This window comes from Equus asinus, chromosome X, assembly GCF_041296235.1.
Source record: "Equus asinus isolate D_3611 breed Donkey chromosome X, EquAss-T2T_v2, whole genome shotgun sequence".
NCBI lineage: Eukaryota > Metazoa > Chordata > Mammalia > Perissodactyla > Equidae > Equus > Equus asinus.
In genome coordinates this window covers 68406251-68428513 of record NC_091820.1, presented here as the reverse complement: position 1 = coordinate 68428513, position 22263 = coordinate 68406251, and the positions used below count along the sequence as shown (strand labels likewise).

Genomic DNA, 22263 nt, shown 5'->3' with positions numbered 1-22263 from the left:
GTGCTTAAAAATGTTGTGCCACTTCCTTCTGGTCTCTATGGTTTCTGATGAGAAATCTGCTGTCGTTTGAATTGTCATTCCCCATAGTTAAGGTTTCTCTTGCTGCTTTCAAGATTTTAAATTTATCTTTAGTTTTCAGAAGTTTGATTTGTGTAGACATGGATTTCTTTGGGTTCATCCTGTTGGGGGTTTGCTCAACTTCTTGAATCTGTATATCTATGGTTTTTGTTAATTTGGGAAAGTTTTCAGGCATTATTTCTTCAAATACTTTTTCATCTCCATCTTCTTCCCTTCTAGGACTCTGATGACATAAATGTTAGATATGTGTTACACTCCCACAGGTCTCTGAGGCTCTGTTCAATTTTTTTCCAGTCTATTTTGTCTCTGATGTTCAGATTGAATGCTTTCTATTGTTCTGTCTTCAAGGTCACTGATTCTTTGCTCTGTCCTTTCCATTCTGCTTTTGAGTCCATCCATTGAGGTTTTTTGGTTTTTATTCTTTAGTTATTGAGCTTTCAGTTCCAAAATTTCCATTTAGTTTCTTGAGATTTTCTGTTTTGTTGCTGAGACTCTCTATTTTTCATTTGTTTTAAGTTTGTAATTTCTTGTTGAGGCATTTTTATGATGGCTGCTTTAAAATCCTTGTCAGACAATTCTAACATTTCCGTTATTTTGATGTTGGCATCTATTAATTGTTTTTTCTTATCAAGTTGAGATATTCCTGGTCCTTGGAATGACAAGTGTTTTTTTTATTGGAATCTGGACATCTGAGTATTATGTTGTGACTCTGGCTCTTATTCACATCTTCTGCTTTAGCAGGACCCCTCTGATACTGAAACAACAGGGGGAGTGGGGGCACTGCTGTTATTGCCAACTGGAGGTGGAAGTCCAGGTTCCCCACTCAGCCTCTATTAAGACTAATCAGGGGAGGTGTTCCTTATTCCTCCTGGGCATGTGTAGGAACTATGGCTCTCTAGCAGGCCCCCAGTGATACCACCTTGGTTTGGATGGGGAAGAGTGCTTCATTACTGTTCCCCACTTGGCTTCCACTGACACTGCAAGGTGAATGGCCTCATTTCCATTGGGCAGTGATGGAAGTCCTGACTTTCCAGTAAGAATCCTCTAACATCACCTCAGCAAGGAGGTGAAGCAGTATTTCAATAGTGCTGGATACGGTGAAAGCCTAGGCTCCCCTCCTAGTCTCAACTGACACCACAGTACTTGGGGTCTCATTTTTGCCAAGAAGGGATGAAAGTCCCACTTCTCTACCCTGCTTTCTCTAACACCAACCTGGTGAATGGTGTTGGTATAACTTTTAGAGCCTGGTGAGGGGGAAAGTCTAGCCTCCTTTCTTGGTCTTTGATGGTTTGGATGGGAGTAGAGTTGTAGGTTTCTTTTCTGTGGTGTTTGGCTGGAGTAGAGTGGTTATTATTTAAAAGTTCTTTGCCTTGGGGCTGGCCTGGTTGCGTAGTGGTTAAGTTTGCTTGCTCTGCTTCAGCGGCCCAGGGTTCACCAGTTCGGATCCTGGGTGCAGACCTAGCACCACTTATCAAGCAATGCTGTGGCAGGCATCCCACATATAAAGTAGAGGAAGATGGGCACAGACGTTAGCTCAAGGCCAATCTTCCTCAGCAAAAAGAGGAGGATGGGCAGCGGATGTTAGCTCAGGGCCAATCTTCCTCAAAAAAAAAAAAAGTTCTTTGCCTTACTAGGCTGCAATTTTCATGGTCCTTTGGTTAGAGAGAGCAGGCTTTTCTAAGGACTTTTGTTATCTGTATCCATTGTTGTTTCTGGGTTACTAGTTCCCCAACACCAGTCTGTGATATATGAAGCAAAAAGAAAACCCAGGAATTCACTTCTGTGTCATTCTTCAGATCTCAATATTCCTAACCAGACTTCCTCCTTCTTTTCATCTTTCAGAGTCTTTTAATGTTTGGTTTATACATAACATTCCAGGCTTTTAGTTATACCTACCAGGAGGAATAGGGAAAAGTATTTCTACTCCATCTTTCCAGAAATGGAAGTTGCCTGCTTTTTAAACCATTTTTATTTGAAGAAATGAGTTTAATCTAGTGAAAGGGCTTTTCTCCCTCCTCTTTAAAATTTGAGATGTTTCTATACTTCAAGGTTAAACTTAATTTGTATTATATTCTTCTCACCTCAGCCAAAATCTGTGCATTTGGCAGCATTCATATGGAGGTGCATCTTATTATTTGAAGGTTGACTGCCTCACCTTTTCTAATCTTTAAATAAAAGTAAAAAGTAAATTTGAGAATTTGCTCATAGATTTCTGTCTTGTGAGAAAGATGATACTTCATTATGGGAAAAATAATAGACCCTTGTTCTAATCACATAGCTATGATCTCTTCAGGAATATTGCTTGGATTACTTACGCATATTATTCACAAAATGCCCCTGTATCACTATTCTAATACTGCCATATCAAAAATAAAGCTGTTCATAAGTTTGCTTGTAGGAACAGAAAAATAAGATTACTATCATTTATATTGCCTGTTTTTAAATGTTAGTAAAATAAATCATCAATCATTTTTTTCCTCCAGATGAGGGGTATGTCTGATAAATCACTCCGGCTAGTGCTGTCCACATTCAGCAACATACGGGAGGAGCTTGGACATCTTCAAAATGACTTGACAGTAACATTTATTTTGATTTTTCTTTCCAAAGACTTTCTAGTTCCTAGCTTTGTAACATAGAAATCAATCCATTCAGTCTACATTTTTAAAATTTAATACAAAACAACAATGTTATGCTCACTCAGACATAGTTACTGTCTTGAAAAAGTTAATTGGGGTTGAGAGAGGAGAAAAGAGCTGTCCAATGGAAAAGTGAAAGAAAGTTGAGTGTGTTTTTATTATTTAGTTTACCACTAAGGTAATTCAATGCTTAAAGCCAGGGAGTAGCTTGTAAAATTGGAATAATATGACTCATTGAATGGGAATTTCTCCCTTTTCTGTAATAATAAAGCATACTTTGAGTTTCTTTGAATACAAGAAAACTTCTTTCTCCAAGCACTTAACCCTTTCTATTTTAATTGATGTTCTTGGTGCCATCAGCTAGATGCATTCAGAATACTTTCCATATAATGAATAACTCCTTGAGGACTTTGGAGTGGTTTTTTTGTTTGTTTCTGGGTTCTGACAAACACATTTAGACTCTAATTTGAAAATTCACCACCTGCTGGCATTAACAAGGAGTCTTTGTAGATTGGGGGAAATCGTTAAAATAATTCAGAAAGTTCTGCCTCATTGCCCTTAGAATTAGTCAATACATCAAAATGTCTCTTTCAGTGCAGGTTTTTAAAGTTTCAGTCCTTTTGTAGTCCACATTTTGCTTAACTTTTAAGAATTCTGTTTTATTAACTATATTTACCAACTATAAATGAAACCAAGTGTGTATTTAAACCTTCCAATGTAAACAAGTCTTTGTATTATGTGACTGTTGACAAATTTCTGTAATTCTGAGTCATAACAAATAATTTTGCTTCTAGTCACTTGAAAATGACAAGATAAAACTTGAGAAAGACCTGGCATTCAAAGAAACTCAAATAAAAGAGTATGAAGAACTCTTGGCATCAGTGAGAACAAACAACCGCCAGCAGCAAGTAAGCTGATATTTTCATTGATGATAAACTAGATTGTTAGCTTTTCATATGCACATGGTACACTGGAGTTATGAGATACAATCCAGACAGAATTAAAATATGATGGAAAAATTTGTTCATATGAGAAATGAGTGGCTTTGAGTGTTTCCAACGACTGAAAGCTCTCTCAAAAAAACAGATAAACTTATGTATTTTAGATATAAAGTATATACGGTTCACAATTATCTGTATTGTTGGGTGACAAGAATTGTATAAGTATTGGAAATCTAAGTTCACTCATTTATTTAATCTACTAACGTGTTGATGAAAAGGGTTTTGTAGATCTTAACACATTTGTGCAATGAATAAATGAATGAACAAACTCTAGAAGTGTTCTCCAGATGTCTGAGCAGAAACAATTCCTAGGAAATTGTAATGAGTCTCTAAGGCTGATCCCTTCCTAATCTTCACTCCCATGAAGGTCTGCAATTTTTTCTGTTTCCAGTTGTCACATAAATAATCTGGCATGTGGTCATTTTTGTGCCTACTAAAGGGCAGGATACAGTATGGTCAAAGAGTTGCAAGAATCAGATTGCTAAATTAGTACACGGAAAATTCATCTAGTCTTGATTCCTTCTCACTCAAGATAGGCAAGTCAGACTAGGAGCAAGAATCTAATAACTTTCATGGCTGATTTAACTTACCATTTAAGGGTAAATATATAAGAAAACTGGGCATAGAAAAATATCTGCTTTATTTCACTAATTAATCAACGAAAAGAGCACTCTTACCCAAAAAGTAGAATCCATTTGTCTTATTTATTTGTGTCTTCTTACAGCAAGGACTTCAAGACTCAACCTCAAAATGCCAAGCATTGGAAGAAAGCAATCTCTCTCTTCGACACACACTATCAGATATGGAATATAGACTAAAAGAACTGGAATACTGTAAGCGTAATTTAGAGCAAGAGAATAAAAATCTTAGAACACAGGTATTAAAATTTTGTTTTAAATATGTTATTGCCTTGGTTATACTATTGTAACCCTAGCCTTGGCCATATATATATCCTATTCACCTTGAGAAAACAGACTGCTTTGACTGCTTTCTGATGATCTCAGATGCAATTAGGTCTTATTTCACTGCCGTTTGAGCTGCATAATGAAATTCCTAAAAATCTCTCTTGTTATTTCAATGTCTCATTTAATCATGTGGTTTTCACCTAATAATGTCTTGTAATATAATATGTATTTCTTTCATAACAATCCAATTACAGAAAGTTATTTTGTCTTGTGTAGGTTTCTGAGACTTGCACAGGCCCGATGCTGCAGGTTAAAATGGATGAGATTGGCAACCATTATATGGAGATGGTAAAAAATTTAAGAACGGAGAAAGATAGAGAGATCTCCAAGCTAAGGGTATGTTGATCCCACACTGCATAAATGCACAGGTCAGCACAAACTTTCTAATAGGATAATTATGATTTCAAGTTCAAAGCTACAAAGAAAAATCAACTGAAGGTAGAGTTTTAGGAATATACCACAGAACCTTTTGTTTAAATACATATATATCAGTGTGTATAAACTATTGTTAAATTGTTTTCTAATTTAGCTTAATCTTTTCTAGGAAAGCAAAGGAAGACATTAAGTTCAGGGTTTTGGTATTTAACTTTTATTTATTTTTTTGTGGCAGGAGAAACCCTTTATGATCTTGCCTAAAGTATGCTTATGCAGGCAAGAGATTCCAGCAAAGCCACAGGTGGATTCATAAAAATACTCACTTGACTTTGAGAGATGATACATAGCAAGAACTTTGTCAAGCACAAGGGTAAAAATGGTGTTGAATTATATACCTGTAATTGGCATCAAAATTAGGGTGATATTTGTGAGAATAAGTATACATTGCCTTATCTTGTAATTCTGGGTCAAATAGACAAATTCTTAATTTACTGGTTCTTAAATGTAGTTAAAGATACTTAAACATTTTAATGGAAAAACTGACCACAGATTTTTCTCTCCAAATATCACTGTACACTCTCTACCAAAAATCAAAATGAAACAAAATATAATTTGTTCAAAAGCCTACTGATTTTTCTAGCAGATTTCCTCCACTGGTTTCTCTTCCATCCCAACATTACCAATAACACTTTAACCCAACAGTCATCTATGCACACATAATGCAGTAAAGAGGAAAACGGACAGAAATTGGAGTCAGAAGACCTGTTTTGGAGTTGCAACTATGTTGTTTATTAGCTGTGTGACTTTGTGTTATTTGACCTCTCTGGATTTCATTTACCTGTTTTGTAAATAAGGATTATAATACTTTTTTCACAGGGCTGCTGTGAGGACTGAGATAAGCCATGCAGGAGGAATATTTTGTGAACTGCAAATCTCGATAAAATATTAGTTACTATTATTAAGTTTTCCTTAATTAGTATTTGAAGGAGTCTAAAGTGCCTGTTTTCTTAGCTTTATTTTAATTCTTGTGGCCTAGGACTGTTACTTAGGTAATGCCAAGCCCTAAATAAATAGTAAAGGCACTTTTAAAAAAAATGAGAAATTCCTAATTGGCATTTCAATTATATTTTACATTCATAAAACTCTATAAATGTTTATAACTATTAGTATTTTGCTCTTCATTTCATAACTAGCTGTATGACTTTATGTCACTTCACCTCTCTGGAACTCAGTTACTCATTTTGTAAATGAGAAATTCTTATTTCTTTTTAAATACTTAGACTCAATTAAATCAGTACCAAAAAGATGTTTCAAGAAGAGAAGGAAGTTTCAGTGACTTCCAGTTCAAGCTTCATGAACTGACAAGCTTGCTGGAAGAGAAGGATGCTCTTATAAAGCGTCAGTCAGAGGTAAGAAAGGAAGGAGTAGGGGTGGAGAGGAACAATACAACTCAGTCCTGTAGGACAAATGCTTCCTATGAACTAGAAAAAGACACATTTCCAGGACTCACTTTATTCAAGAAGTAGAATATAAGTGCCTGGGGAAAAAGTAAAATATTCATATTTCAGGAGAAATAATTCAAATGAAAGCTAGAATTGAAGCAAAAAATAAGTTCTATTGTGCATTTAATATTTTTAAGACTGATTTTATACTTCATTAGGAGTGAAACTCTCAATAAGACTGTGAGCTCCTTACTAGATTATTAGCTGCTTCAGCAAGAGGCTGTGTTATAGTCCTCTCTACCTGTAGCATGTAGCCCAAGATCTTATAAAATAGGTACCGAAGGAAAGAACCACCAAAAATGGTGGTTAACATTGTATTGCTGTTATTGAACAAATGGTACTTGTGGTAACCTGCAAGGAAATAATACCTGCTTCCATATTGAAGTTTCAATACTTTTCTGCTAATGGCTATACTTTTAAGCATTTTAGAACAAAATCTTTCATATCTTCATCTTGAGAGCCATGCCCATTCAATCTCATGTTATCCCTCAAATATAGAAATCCTATACCAGTTAGTGGATTCCTGCACAGTCATATAATGTAACTTATTAGGTACCATGAAGCAAGAATATATGGTATTCAACAAGTGGGATTAGAACATTCTTATTTCAAGGCTAAAAAGAAAAGAAAAAGGTAATTATTCTTAGTAGCCTTGTTAAATGATCGAACATACTTCTTACCTAATGTTTCTACTGATTTCAAATGATTATATTGTCTTTTATTTGTAAGGAACTGTCGAAGTTGAGACAAGAAATATATTCATCTCATAACCAACACTCCAGTGGTGGAAGGACTACTATTACCACTAAAAAGTAATGTATTTTTAAATGAAATTTGAATATGACTTTGGTTATTATACAAGTTACAGCATGTTTAATTGATATATATACCCCTAGACAAAGTTTGGTGTTTTCTGCAGGCCCATAATTCTATTGAAGAATGAATATTCACAAAAAGACATAGCTACTATGGTCAATAAAATTCTGTAGCAGACCTTTCCTGTATTTACAATATATTAAATACAATGAAAGTGCAAAGCAAATAATCAGTTGTTTAATCAACCATGTTAGTCAGGACTCTTTCAGTTGCACATGCTAGAAACCCAACTGACTGGGAATTAGTTAATTCACTTAATTGGGATCACTCAGTGTCCAGATGCATTTGTGTGCTCAAAATATGTCTTCAGAAATCTGTCTTTCTCTATCTCTTGGTTCTGCTATAGATGTCATTCTTAGGCAGGATCTCCCCTCACAGTAGCAGCGTGACTACAGTTTACATCCTAGAAATTTAGCAAAACCAAATAGAAAGTGACTCTTTATGAATAGCTCCAGCAAAAGTCTAGATTATTTATTTCATATACATGTAATAATACATAATGTGGTCTTTTGTGACTGGATTCTTTCACTTTGCATGATTTCAAGATTCATCCATGTTTCTATGTTTCAGCATGTGTCAGTACTTCACTGCTTTTTCTTACTAAATAATATTCCATTTTATGGATATACAACATTTTATTCATCCATTCATTAATTGATGGACATTTAGGCTGTTTTCAATTTTTGGCTATTATGCATACTGCTATTGTGAATATCTGTGTACAAATTTGTGTGGACATATGTGTTCATTTCTTTTGAGGTTATACCTTGGAGTGGAATTGCTGGGTCACATGGTAACTGTATGTGTAACTTTTTGTTAAAAGTTTTCAAAAAGTGTTTTTGAACTGTTTTCCAAAGAAGCTGCACCATTTTACATTCCCACCAGCAGTGTATGAGGGTTCCAACTTCTTTCCATCCTCCGCAACACTTGTTATTGCCCATCTCTTGGATTATAGCCACCCTAAGGGGTGGGAAGTGGTATCTCATTGTGGTTTTGATTTGTATTTCTCTAATAATTAATGTTGATTAGTATTTATTCTTGAGCTTATTGGCCATTTGTATACCTTCTTTGGAGAAATAACTATTCAAATTCTCCATTTTTAAATTGGATTATTTTCTTTTATTCTTGAATTGCAAGAGATATTTACATATTCTGGATACAAGTCCCTTATCACAGATATGACTTGCAAACGTTTTCTTCCATCTCATGGGTTGCCTTTTCACTATCTTGCTAGTATCATTTGCAGCACAAGTTTTTAATTTTGAGGAAATCCAATGCATTTATTTTTTCTTTTCTTACTTGTGCTTTTGGTATCATATGTAAGAAACCATTACCTAATTCAAGATCGTGAAGACTTACACCTATGTTTTCTTTCAAGAGTTTTATAATTTTATCTATTACGTGTAGATCTATGATCCATTTTGAGTTAATTTTTATATAGTGTGAAGTAGGGTTCCGAGTTCATTCTTGTGCATAGGGATATCCAATTGTCCTAGCATCATTTGTGTAATATACTATTCTTTCCCCGATTAAATTGACTTGGGATCCTTGTTGATAATCAAACGACCATAAATGTAAGGATAAATTTATAGACTTTCAATTTTACTCCATTGATCTATTTGTCTGTCTTTATGCCAGTACCACACTGTCTTGATTACTGTAGCTTTTTTGTTAAGTTTTGAAATAAGGAGTGAGTCTTCAAACTGTTCTTCTTTCCAAGACTGCCTTGGCGATTTTTGGTCCTTTGCTTTTCCATATGACTTTTAGCATGAGTTTATGAATTTCTATAAAAAATCCTATTGAGATCTTTGTAGGAATTTTTGGAATATGTAGAAAACTTTGGGTATTATTGCCATATTAGCAATATTGTCTTCTAATCCATGAGCATGTGATCCTTTTCCATGCAGATCCTCTTTAATTTTTTAAAGCAGTACTTTGTAGTTTTCATTGCACAAGTCTTACATTTCTTTTTTAGAATTTGTTTCTAAGTATTATATTCTTTTGATGTTATTGTAAATAGAATTGCTTCCTTAATTTTATTTTCAGATTGCTCATTGCAAGTGTATAGGGTTAAAATTGATTTTTGTGTATTGATTTTGTATTCTTTAACCTTGCTGAGCTCATTTATTAGTTCTAATGGTTTTATTGGATTACTTAAAAATTTCTATATACAAGATCATGTCATTTTCAAATAGAGATAGTTTTTTACTTCATTTCCAATTTGGATCCAGTTTATTTATTTTCATTGTCTAATTCCTCCAAAACCTCCAGTACAATGTGAAATGGAAGTGGCAAGAGTGGATATTCCTGTCTTATAGTTTGTGTCTCTCAAGGAATTTGTGCATTTCATCTAAATTGTTGAGTTTTTTGGCATAAAATTGTCATAATATTCCTTTATTACGATTTCAACACAAGGGCTTTTTTTTATGCTTTCAAAACAAAGAATCTCTTTTAAATTTTTTTATTGAGATATAATTGACATATAACATTATATTAGTTTCAAGTGTACAATGTAATGATTTGATATATGTATATACTGTGAGATGATCACCACGGTAAGTCTAGTTAGCATCCATCACTATACAGTTACAAATTTTTTCCTTGTGATAAGAAATTTTTGTTGTTGTTGGTAGTGGTGAGGAAGATTGGCCCTGAGCTAAGATCTGTTACCAATCTTCTTCTTTTTGCTGAGGAAGATTAGCCTTCAGCTAACATTGGTGCCCATCTTCCTCTATTTCGTATATGGGATGACGCCACAGCATGGCTTGATGAGCAGTGCATAGGTCTGTGCCTGGGATCTGAACCTGCAAACCCCAGGCCACCAAATTAGAGCATGCAAACTTAACCACTATGCCACAGGGCTAGCCCCAAGAACTTTTAAGATTTACTCATTTAGCAACTTTCAAATATAATAGAGTAATTATTAACTATAGTCACCATGCTGTACAATATATCCCCTAGACTTATTTATTTTATAACGAGAAATTTGTACCTTTTGACCACCTTCACCCATTTTTTCCACCCCCTAGCCCCCACCTCTGACAACTAGCCATCTATTCTCTGTATATATGAGTTTTTGTTTTCAATTTCACATTTAAGTGAGATCATATGGCATTTGTCTTTCTCTGTCTGAATTATTTCACTTTGCATAATGCCCTCAAGGTCCATCCATGTTGTTGCAAATGGCAGATTTCCTTCATTTTTATGGCTGAATAATATTCCATTGGGTGAGAGTGTGTGTGTGTATGTGTATATATACGTGTGTGTGTGTGTGTGTGTGTGTATAAAACACATTCGTTTTCTTTATCCATTCATACACTGATGGACACTTAGGTTGTTTTCATGTGTTGCCTACTGTAAATAATGTTGCAGTGAATATAGGGTTGCTGATACCTTTTCGAGTTAGTGTTTTCATTTCTTTCTGATAAACACTCAGAAATGGATCTCCTATTTTTAATTTTTTGAGGAACCTCCATACTGTTTTCCATAGTGACTGCACCACTTTACATTCCTACCCACAGTGCACAAGAGTTCCCTTTTCTGCACATCCTCACCAACATTTGTTATTTCTTGTCTTTTTGATAATAGCCATTCTACAAGTGTGAGGTGATATCTTCTCTTTCTTGATATTAGTAAATTGTATGTTCTTTCTTTGCTAATCAGTCTGGTTAGAGCTATATCAATTTTAGTGATATTCTTGAGGAACCAGTTTTTGCTTTGCTTTTTCTCTACTATTTTCCATTTCATTGATTTCTTCTCTCATCTTTCTTTCTTATGTTTATTTTCCAGTTAATTTTCTCTTTTTTCCTAATTTCTAACCTGGAAACACAGGTCATTGATTTTAGACCATTTTTAATACAAGCTTTTAAAGCTATAAATTTCCACTTAAGCCCTGCTTTAGCTGCATCCCTCAAATTTGATAAGTTGTGTTTTCATTTTGCATTCAGTTCAAAATATTTTTTAATTTCCCTTTTCATTTGTTCTTTGATCCATGCATTATTTAGAATTGTATTTTCTAGTTTCCAAATCTCAGAGATTTTTCTACATATGTTATTGATTCCTAATTTATTGCCATTATGGTCAGAGAACATACTTTGTATTGATTATAATGTTTTTAAATTTATTGAGACTTGTTTTGTGGCCCAGAATATGGGCTCTCTTTGTAAATGTTCCATGTGCCTTAAAAAATATGTGAATTCTGTTGCTGATGGGTGTAGCATTTTATAAATGTCATTTAGCTCAATTTGGTTAGTAATGTTGTTCATGTCTTCTATATCTTTACTGATTTTCTGTCTACTTATAATATCAATTATCTTGGAAGGCATGCCAAAATCTCCAACTATAATTGTGAGTTTGTTTATTTCTTCTTTCATTCTATCAGTTATTTTGCTTCATGTATTTTGAATTTCTGATAGGAGGTGCATGAACATATAGGACTGTCATGTTCTATTGATGAATAAACACTAAGGATTGTTACATCTTGTTAATGAGTTGACTCTTTTATCATTTAAATGATCCATTTTATCTCTACAAATGCTTAATATTCCAAAGGTTACTTCATCTGATATTAATATAAGTACTCTAGCTGTCTTTTGATTACAGATTGGATGACATATTGGTTTCCATTCTTTTAGTTTAATCTATTAATTTATATCTAAAGTTGTTTTTTAAATAAATAGCATATATAGTTGGGACTTGTGTTTTTATCCAGTGTAACAATCTTTGCCTTTTAATTGGAGTGTTTAGACCAGTTGTATTTAATGTGATTATCTACATGGTTGAGTTTAAATTTAACAGCTTGCTATTTGTTTTCTCTTTGTCCCATATTGTCTTTGTTCTCCTTTTCCTCTTTTCTTTTTTCCTTTTAGATTAATTGATCATTTTTCATTATTGCATTTTATCTATTTTATTAGCTTATTAGGTATATTCCTTCTTTATGATTGCTATAAGGCTTACAGTATTCTTCTTTCTTATCCAGTCTACCTTCAAGTAATATTATACTTCATCACATGTAGCATACAAACTTTATGATAGTATACTTCCATTTCCCCTTCATGATCTTTTTGCTATTTTTGTCATATATATTTACTTTTACATATATTATAAACCCCCAAATACATTATTATTTTGCTGTCAATAATCAATAATTTTTTAAAGAAATATTGACAATAAGAAAAACAATGTTTTAAATTTACACACATATTTATAATTCCTGGTACTATTTTTTCTTTTACTTAGATCCAAATTTCCATCTGATATCATTTTCCCTCTTCCTGAAGGACTTTAACATTTCTTGTCCTACTGCTTTGCTGGTGAAGACTTCTCTTGACTTTTTATGTCTGAAAACAGTCTTAATTTTGCCTTCATTATTCAAAGCTATTTTTACTGTGTATAGAATATTAAGTTGATAGTTTTTTTCTTTCAGTACTTTAAAGATGTCATTCCACTGTCTTCTGATAAGAAGTTTGCTGTTAATCTCATGATTTTTTCCTCCTTAAGTAATGTTCCTTTTTCTCTGGCTGTTTGTAAGATTCTTTATCACTGGTTTTTAGCAATTTGATAATGGTTTGCCTCTGTTTTTCTTCATCTTTCTTTTCCTTGAGGTTCACTGAGCTTCTTGGATCTCTGTGTTTATAGTTTTCATCAAATTTGGAAACAGTTTAGTCATTAGTTCTTCAATTATTTTTTGTCTCCTGCCAATCCTGTAAGACTTCAATTACACCTACATGAGGGCACCTGATATTTTCTATCGCTAACTCATACTCTGTACATTTATTTCAGTCTTGTGCTTTATTTTGGATAATTTCTCTTGATGTCTTCAAATTTAATAGCATCTTCTTCAGAAGTGCCTAATCTGTTGTTAATCCCATACAATATAATTTTCATCTTTAGAAGTCAAATGTAGATCGTTATATACTCCACTGTTCTCATCAAGTTCATGCTTTCCTCTACCTTCTTGAGTATAGATTTTATATAATTTTTATATTTCTAATAGATGCACCCTTGCCTACTTTTTTTATTCTGTAATTTCTTGATCTGTTTCTACTAATTTATTTTTGTCTTCATTATTAGTCATATCTTCTTGCTTCATTGCATGCCTACTAATTTTTTATTGAATGCCACATATTGTGATTTTACATACTTGAGTTCTGGATTTTTTTTTGGTATTACTCTTAAGTACTTTGGGGTTTTGTTCTGACATGAAGTTAAGTTAAGCTACTTGGAAACAGTTTAATACTTAGATGTCTTGCTTTTAAACTCTGTTAGAACAACCTGCAGTCTAGAACTAATTTCATCCCATTACTAAGGCAATACTCTTCAGTAGTCTCTGCCTGATGCCTCCTGTATTGGGCAGTCTTTCCACTCTTTATAGTGGAATACACACTATTCCCTTCACCATGTGAGCTCCAGGGATTTCCAGATTGCTCCTTACCAGTGGTTCTTTCCTCAGCCTCGGTAACTTTTTCACATGCATACACTGAGCAGTACTCACCCAAAGACTTGTGGGGAACTCTCCGCAGGTCTCCTGACATCTCTCCATCTATGTAGCTCTCTTCTGTCTGGTATTCTGCCCCACAAATTCTGGCTGCACTGGCATACCTTTACTCAAAATTCTGTCACCTCAACTTGGTAAGACTGCTGGGATCTGTTTTGGCTTTCATTTCCCTATCCTGTGACCAAGAAAATCTCCATGGAGTGAGCTAGGCACTTGTAGAGCTTATGTCATTTGCTTCCCTTCTCTGGGATCACTGTCTTGTGCTGCCAGTGGTCCATCATTGCCAGAGCAGAAGTACCTCCCTCTTGCTCTCTTGAAAATAATAGTAGTAAATCTTTGCACATTGAGAGGGGATTTTCTTTTTAGAAAGAGTTAAAAGTCATTCAGAGCCAAGTTAGCTTAATAAGGAGAATCAAACTAAGAGTGACTAAAAAAGAATAAAAGTTATTTTCTTGTACAGCTTGTAACTAACTTTTTTTCTGTATAGGTACAGGACACAATATCCAATCCTAGGCCTCCTGTATGATGACTATGAATATATACCACCAGGTAGTGACACACAGACTATTGTGATTGAGAAAACAGAAGACAAATGGACTCGTGTAAGTTCACTTGTGCATTTCTAGTCCTTCTAGGACTACAAATTTACATATATTTTCTATATGACAGCCTTCAAAAATTGTGGTAAAATATCAAAATGAACTAAAATCTTAGAGTTTATTTTTTCCTTTTAAGACTATTCCATGCTTCCCTTGCTGAAATATACTAGGAATTAAGAAACTTTGGAATTCTTCATACATAGGGCAATATAATTGATTATGTAAACTATAATAAATTAGCATGAGTTTTACTCCAAAGAAGAAGATGATTAACATTGGCAATATACTAATTTTATTTCCTTGCATATCTTAGGAATTATTGAACCGATTCCATTCCAATTTCAAAAAAACTCATTTTTTCTAAAGCAGGTAGAAAATGTTATAGACAATTATGGAGGGGAATGGAGGATGAAGAGGAGGCATGTTTTAATAGAATTTGTCTCGCAATCTTGAATGTGGTATTTATTACTGTAGATTATAAATTTTTAGGATTTTGAAAGAGAGGAGCTGTGTCTGTCTTTCTCACTAGATTGTAAGATCCTCCAGCTTTAAATCCCACAGTTATAATGAGGCTGAAGAGCACTTTAAAGGTCATGTACTCTAATATCTATCTTCTACAACATCCTCCAAGATAACCAGTGACACGGGCCTTAGCATCTTTTTAAGTAGCCCAATACATTGTTAATTGTAATTAGCAATGGGCTGATTAATAAAACTCTCTTCTTATAAAGGACTGAAAGCTACATTCCTAAAACTTTTAATTATTGACCTATTAACTTTTAAAGTGGTAAACGTTAAAACAGGGGATATATATTTCCCTAGCACAGTGGTTCTCTACCCAGGGCAATTTTTCCCCCTAAGGGACATTTAGCAATGTCTGGAGACATTTTTGGTTTTCACAGCGGGCAGATAGGTACTATTGGCATCTGGTGGGTAAAGGCCAGGGATGCTACTAAATATCTTACAATGTGCAGGATAGTTCCCCACAACAAAGAATTATCCAGCCCAAAATGTTATTAGCATCAAGGTTGAGAAACCCTGCTAACACAACAGAATGGCCTTGGGGTTTTTTTCTTCCTAATTATACACTCCTACACTACTGCCAAGAGATTCTAATAGTAAGCCATTGATAGTGATGTGAACTATGATATCCTTCAGGTGCAATGGACAGAAAAAAGGTTGAGAATCTCAGCTCCAAAACCACACAGAATCTGACTTTAACACTGTGAAAATGACAGCTTTGTTTTGTTATGTTAAAAACTGCTTAGGTACTAAAAGCAGGTAAAACTAATCTACAATTATTAAAGTCAGGAAGTGGTTATTCTTGAGGGTGGGTACTGATTGACAGGGAGCATAAGGAGGACTATAGGGTACTAATAATGTGATGTTTCTTCATCTGGGTGATGGTTGCATATGCGTGTTCAGTTTGGAAAATTCATTTAGCTGTATACTTATATGTGCACTTTTTCTATATGTTTATTATACTTCAGTAAAAGTCTTAAAATGCTTAAGTATACTGTGATGAACAATAGATAAATATACAAATGTCAATTATTCTGCAGAACCTTCTGAAGAACTTTTAAAATTGCAGATTTATAGTTAATAAAATACTGCACATGTATAGCTAATAAAATTAATCTGTTAAATAATTCATTTTAAAAATTATCTTTTGGTCGAACAAGCTCAAATATTTGAGTAAACAAAAAAAATTAGGAAGTTTTTAGCTCTGACGCCCTTCTCTAACAACAATCAAGCCATCAATCTTGTATAAATGGTTGTCTATCATCAATGAAAGGGACCAACATTTAATAATCCCAAAATAATTTCAGCTTTGACATATGTTGTGTTTATTAGGTCATTAATTAGTTGAGAATTACTTACTACTAATTATTAACTCATAAAAGGTACTTGATGGCCCAAGAACCAAATGAGCAGCAAAGGAAAGTCAACATATGATTTAAAATTTGTCCTTCAGAAATGATTTGATGCTCAACTTTAAGACTGAGAAGCAACTGCTGCTACTAATCACATGTGCCCCAGAGGTGGCATCAATGTGAGGACCTGCCAACTAAAAGGTCTACAGAATAGTAGTCATTACTTCTCTCTCAGTTGCAAATGGGCAGCAACAAAAATCAAACCTGGTATCTGAAGGGACTAGATACTGATAGCAAATTCAAAATATATTTAAGTATGTTCACAGATGATACATCTATGTTAATAAATATTTAGAGACGTTTGGACATATTGAACCTCTAAATATGACACCAAGGAGGAAATCCACTCAATCCTCCCTCTTTCCTGCTAAAAATCATTTGAAACATATACCTTGACTAAAGTCAGATAAACAACTTTTCATTGAATATACATATAAAAGAGTACCACAAAAGTGCAGTACATTTCCTTTGGTTTTATATATATCAATTTAAACCATTTTTCACAACTGTGTGCATACAACGTCTTAAATAATGAACCAATTATAAACTTTTTTTTCTTTTCTAGCCATGAATGAATCTCCACCTAAAAGGAGTTTTTATGTGTCTGCATTAGTACTTTGTTATTTTTCCACAACTAAAGGCCAATCAAAATTTTGAACCATGCTACGACCCAGCAAATATAATGGAATGAATGAGTTCTGCAGATGACAGTTCCTCCAGCCATTTATGAGGCCTGAATCCTTTCCATCACATTTTGGTATTCAATATAGCAACAGACGGTTTGTTTAAACTTCAATTGCAGACACTGTAGGACATAATCCACTACTTTTCAATAGAGTGCTTCTTAGACACTGAATTAATTTGTTGGGGTAGAGATTTTACAAGTTATTCAATTAGAATATTTTCTCTTATATTAGATGTGCAATTCAGCTACTGTTTTTAACCACAAAAAGAGGCGGAAGACTATTGAATTTAAAAAAAAGACAGTTTAACTAGTGCATGGTACATAGGTATATAAAATATAAAAGCATATATTTGCTTTTCTCACACTAAACCTTGTGACTAAAATAGATGCTTTATTGCATGCTATTTATAACTCTTGGAGACATAACTAAATCAAAGGTGATGGTTAATTTCATTTAGCAGAGAAGTGGGATAATATGTTTTTAAATAACTAAATCCACTATAGTGTACATTATGCTATTATAGTTCTAAGGACATATCAGTGGCTTGGAAAATCTGTTCTTTCAAAGCATATCATCCCCAAATGAGCCCACTCATTTCCTTAGAAACATATAACACTATATTGTAGTAGTGGGTGGAAGGAAGGTGGGCTTTTTTTATAGCGGTATACAAAACATAACATTGAAATATTGCATAAGGCTTAGGGAATAAAAATAGCAACAACAAATACTCGATATCTATATCCTACTTGGGAGAAAGAAATTTTAGAGTATTTTATTTACTTAGAAGATGGTTGATTAATTGGGTTCTAATGACGTTACAAAGTGAACACAAGTATTTTCTAAATACTATAGTAGATAAGAAGGAAATGTCTTAATTTCAACCCCTCTGGTTAAAGTTAAGAATTAAGTAAAAATCAAAATGTTTGAATTTTACACAGTATAGATTAAGGCAACAAATATATTTGGGTGACATGTGAATGAGGTTTTGCACTGAAATATCTCTGCAAATATCTATATAGAATTCTGTCATGCTTTGTAATTATATTCTAATAATTATTCATTATACCAAGAAACTGTTAAGATAGGAACAGATGAGGCACTACACTAAATCAAACCATAAATGAGGAGAAAAATGCTTTTAATGCTCTCCTATAAATAATCAAATAAGTCTGGATATGAAGCTAAAAGCGTTTTTCTTATCTTAATACTTTGACTAAAATGTTAAGCTCTGATGTGGGCTGATACGTTTTCACTTTCATCAATATTTTGTGATAGAAAATGTTAATATTCTTCATGAGCTGTATAGTCCTTACATTTTTTCCCTTGGTGTAGGAACAGGGCACTTTCTCCTCTGCTAACTACTCATGTATGTGACTGTAACAAAATCATGCCATGTTATCTACCCATTACGTAAGATATGAATGGAAGTTTTTAGTAGCCTAATAGAAAACTGCCACCCTATCTGTTTGAAAATTAGAATGTGTGATTTTCCCCAAAATACTCTTAAATAAAAATAAATGTCCAAAATTGGGGGCAGTTAAGAAGTCAGCACTTCATTGGCTCACTTGATCCATGCATACTGAGTGAATGGGGGTCATAACAAAGTGATTATAGTTAACAAATGGAAATGAGTGTATTTTTTTTTTCGAATTTGTGATTAAGACCAATAGAAATAGTAGTGATGTTTTTCCCTCTCACAAGTTTCACACAGCTTCTCTCTGAAAATTGCAAAGATATTGTCAGGTGAGGAATGCCTGTTTATCTAATTTCTATTCCAATATGTTTCACTTTAGATGCTGAATAAAATAGAGACTGTGCAGTGACATGCAAAGTAATTTAAGTGTCTAAATAAAATATGTGAAGTATCTGTATGGTCTTTGTGGAAGTCTTAATAGGAAATATGCAGGATGGATTTTTACCTTAGCTGTATATTTTTGTCAGGAAGTTATCATCATGTGAATGCTTATGTTAGAGTTAACAAGCACTAATTTAAAAAAACCAACTTCCTAATGTGGAATACTATAGACAACACTTTAACGTAGTTGGACCTCAGGTTACGTCAGGTTTTTGCTTTAAATGAAAATTTCTTTGCTTACAAACCTAGTCTTCTAAGTTCTTTACTCACTTGTTTCAAACCTGATTCCATAAAGCGTTCTTCCCATCCTTATAATGGTGCTTTAATTGTAACACTTTTTCTTAACATAAACAGTACAAAAGGAACAAAGTAAAGCTTGAAAAATTGCATCTCACCACCCAATTTAGATCACCTTAACAAAAAGCCATTCTCACTTTGTTCTCATTATTGTAATCTACAAAGATGACATGTAGACATAATTCTTTTGAAAAGTAAATAATAAGATGTGAAAAGACTTCCCTACAAGGTACCACTCCCCCACCACACACCATCACTAAATTTATTGGATTACCATAGTACTTTTTGTCCAATAAAAAAATACAAAGCATTTCATGCTCATCCTAGGATAAAATAGTAAATATAATTTTAAAAAATGAAGAATGTAATAACAATTACATCTCTCTTAATAAAACTTTTAATATTTAGTGACAAAATAGGACATAGTACTTTTGAGTCTTCAAAGGAACACTGGAATTGTTATGACATAATTACATAATAGCCAGGCAGTCTTGGTAATCTCCTTGGATTGGTCTTTTGTAGATGAGATGCTAAGTCCAGGGTCTTTAGGTTTGGTTTCTGATCCCATTACATTAAAATAATTATTAAAGTTTATGTTCCATAAATCATTTATGTTGAATACTCCTAGCTCATGTGTGCCAAGATACAACAAACCAGACCAATTTCTCAAAATGGGAGAATACATAGACTTTTTGAGGTACTCCCCTTTAGGGGTTGATGAGCCAGGCATTTTATGATGGGTAGGTGGTGTTCGGATCTAGGATTAACAGAGTTTTGGAGTCATATGGGAGGTGACTGAGACTTACATTATGGGTTAAATGGGATAGTTTCAATAATGCCAACTGGTCTGGATTCAAAAATGTAGCAGAGTTCCCTTTGGAATAGTTACTTGGGTAATGCTCAAAGAGAAAGGCATAGTAACTCTAACAAAGCAGTTGAAATCATTTTTAGTTTGGGCTATCTAGTGCTAGAGGCTTGACCCTACAAATTCAGTTTCTTCTGTGGGGCCTCCAGATTGCCACTAACAGTAGCCAGTTCTTATCTAGAATTCAAGGTTCTTAGAAACCTTTCTAAACCACCTATCAAATACACAAGCTAATTCTTTTGGAAGGACAGGGTGGAGCTAAACAAAGTTAGGAGGATTCTCCTATCCAATGATATTCTAGGGTTCTAATCTAGTTCTGTATTTTCTCTAAATGGACCCTTACTAGTCTTAAAAACCTTATTGGATAGAATTCCAAGTCTAGCCACTTTTTTCTTGATTTTCACAAGGAGAAACAGAAAGATGTGAACAAAAGGATTTTTTTGTTCCTCTGCCTTCACGGGAGTCAAGTTGTTTTTTTCCTGGAAGGAGGGATATTTAAGATTAAGAACTGTGCTGTATCTTCCTTCAAAAATTCATAAAAAGACGTCTGGGATTTACTTCAAATTAAACCAGTGGAAGAAGGGGGCTTCCAAATAAACCAATCAAGGGCAGGTGGGTGAAGGGAGCAGTGAAGAATATAAATGAAACAAAATTGGTCACGGAGTGACCATTGTTGAAGCTGGGTTATGGCTATATAGGGGTTCACTATATTCTTCTATTTCTGTATGTGGTTGAAAATTTTCTGCAATAAAAGTTATGTATCTATCATACATATCTTTAAGAGCTCAAGGTTCAAACTCATGGTTGTCCTGAATGATACACGAGTTCAATTTGAGAACTCTGAGTAAGAATTCCAAATACTTCCCTCTCCATCATGGTACAGGCCATTTAGAGGTGGCAATCATACAAATCCATCTCCACATAATGGCCCTGAACTGTTCTGGAAAAATGCTTTTTTAGTAATTCCCAAATTACTTCTTCTTGTGTACGTACTTTGACCTGCATTTTTAGGTGAACTATGTTTTGTCATATAAGGCAAGCCTGTGCTGAGAAAATCCGTTTTTAAGACAATCTTTTGTTTGTAACATGGGCTGAATTCTTATCTGTTCTATCTTGGCTGAGGTTTTCTGGATCCAATTTATAAGTAAGAGAAAGAAAATTTATCTACTTTTCTCCAGCTCCACTGTAACCATGGACAACTGGAATAACCTTTTCACACAGCTCCCTACTTCCCTTGGCTCCCCCACAATACATTCCTCAGACAGCCTCCAGAGTGATCTTCAAAATGTAAATATTACATTACTCCCTTCCTTAAAACCCTCTGATGTCTTCCCATTTCAATTTCTCTCAGGTCTTCTCTCTTATCAGTCCCCACTCACCATGGTCTAGGCAAAGCTTGTCCTATCTCAGGTTATTTGCATCTGCATGTTTCTCTGCCATGAATGCTCTTCCACAAGATCTTCATATGAGTGGTTCCTTCTTGCCACTCATGCCTCAGCTCAAATGCCATGTCCTCAATACAGACTGCCTCTACCCATTCACCCATAGCTATCTGTTTAAGCAAAGTTGCCAAAGTGCACCAGAATTACACTGGGGGCTTTGGTCTAACACCTTATTACTCCTATGATGGTAACATGAGAGCTTGCTAAGAATGCAGTTGTAGGCTCCACCCCACACCAACTGAATCAGAATATGTATTTTAACAAGATCCCTAGGTGAACTCTATAGACACTAAAGCTTAAAAAGCACTGGTCTAATATGTAACGGTTAATAGATTTCTTCTTTTTCTGTTACTGATCATTAAAGAATAATTAACCCAATTGACAAAGAGTCTTAAGCAATAGAGCTATATATCTAGGTACATGAATTCTATTGAATACTGGCTAATTTGAATATAGCAGGTTATTTTTATGCTCATTTGCAGAAATCTTTCCCAAATACTTGATTTAATACTTTTTCTTCTGAATGTATATTGGTCTACTGGGCACATAATTAGATTCATTTCTCAGGATAGTGTTACTTAAGTAGGTTAAGAACTTTTAGTTTTCTCTATAATACTAAATCTCAAGTCTTAAGATGGGCACCTTTAGAGCATCTG

General features: G+C 34.1%; 1 protein-coding gene across 4 annotated transcripts in view; it reads left to right on the top strand.

Annotated features, from left to right (window-relative positions):
- POF1B (POF1B actin binding protein) overlaps nt 1–19015 on the top strand; it is a 75864-nt gene extending 56849 nt beyond the window's left edge. For 2 of the 4 annotated variants that reach the window (XM_070502921.1, XM_070502922.1), the window contains exons 10-17: nt 2562–2654; nt 3509–3622; nt 4440–4592; nt 4897–5016; nt 6336–6464; nt 7287–7369; nt 14417–14531; nt 17028–19015. In XM_070502921.1, coding sequence (XP_070359022.1) covers nt 2562–2654; nt 3509–3622; nt 4440–4592; nt 4897–5016; nt 6336–6464; nt 7287–7369; nt 14417–14531; nt 17028–17033 — 813 coding nt within the window. In that variant the 3' untranslated portion in view covers nt 17034–19015. Of the gene's footprint in view, nt 1–2561; nt 2655–3508; nt 3623–4439; nt 4593–4896; nt 5017–6335; nt 6465–7286; nt 7370–14416; nt 14571–17027 lie in introns of those variants that run through there. The other 2 variants (XM_070502919.1, XM_070502920.1) reach the window with 1 other exon arrangement.
- Nucleotides 19016–22263: the final 3248 nt, after the last annotated feature.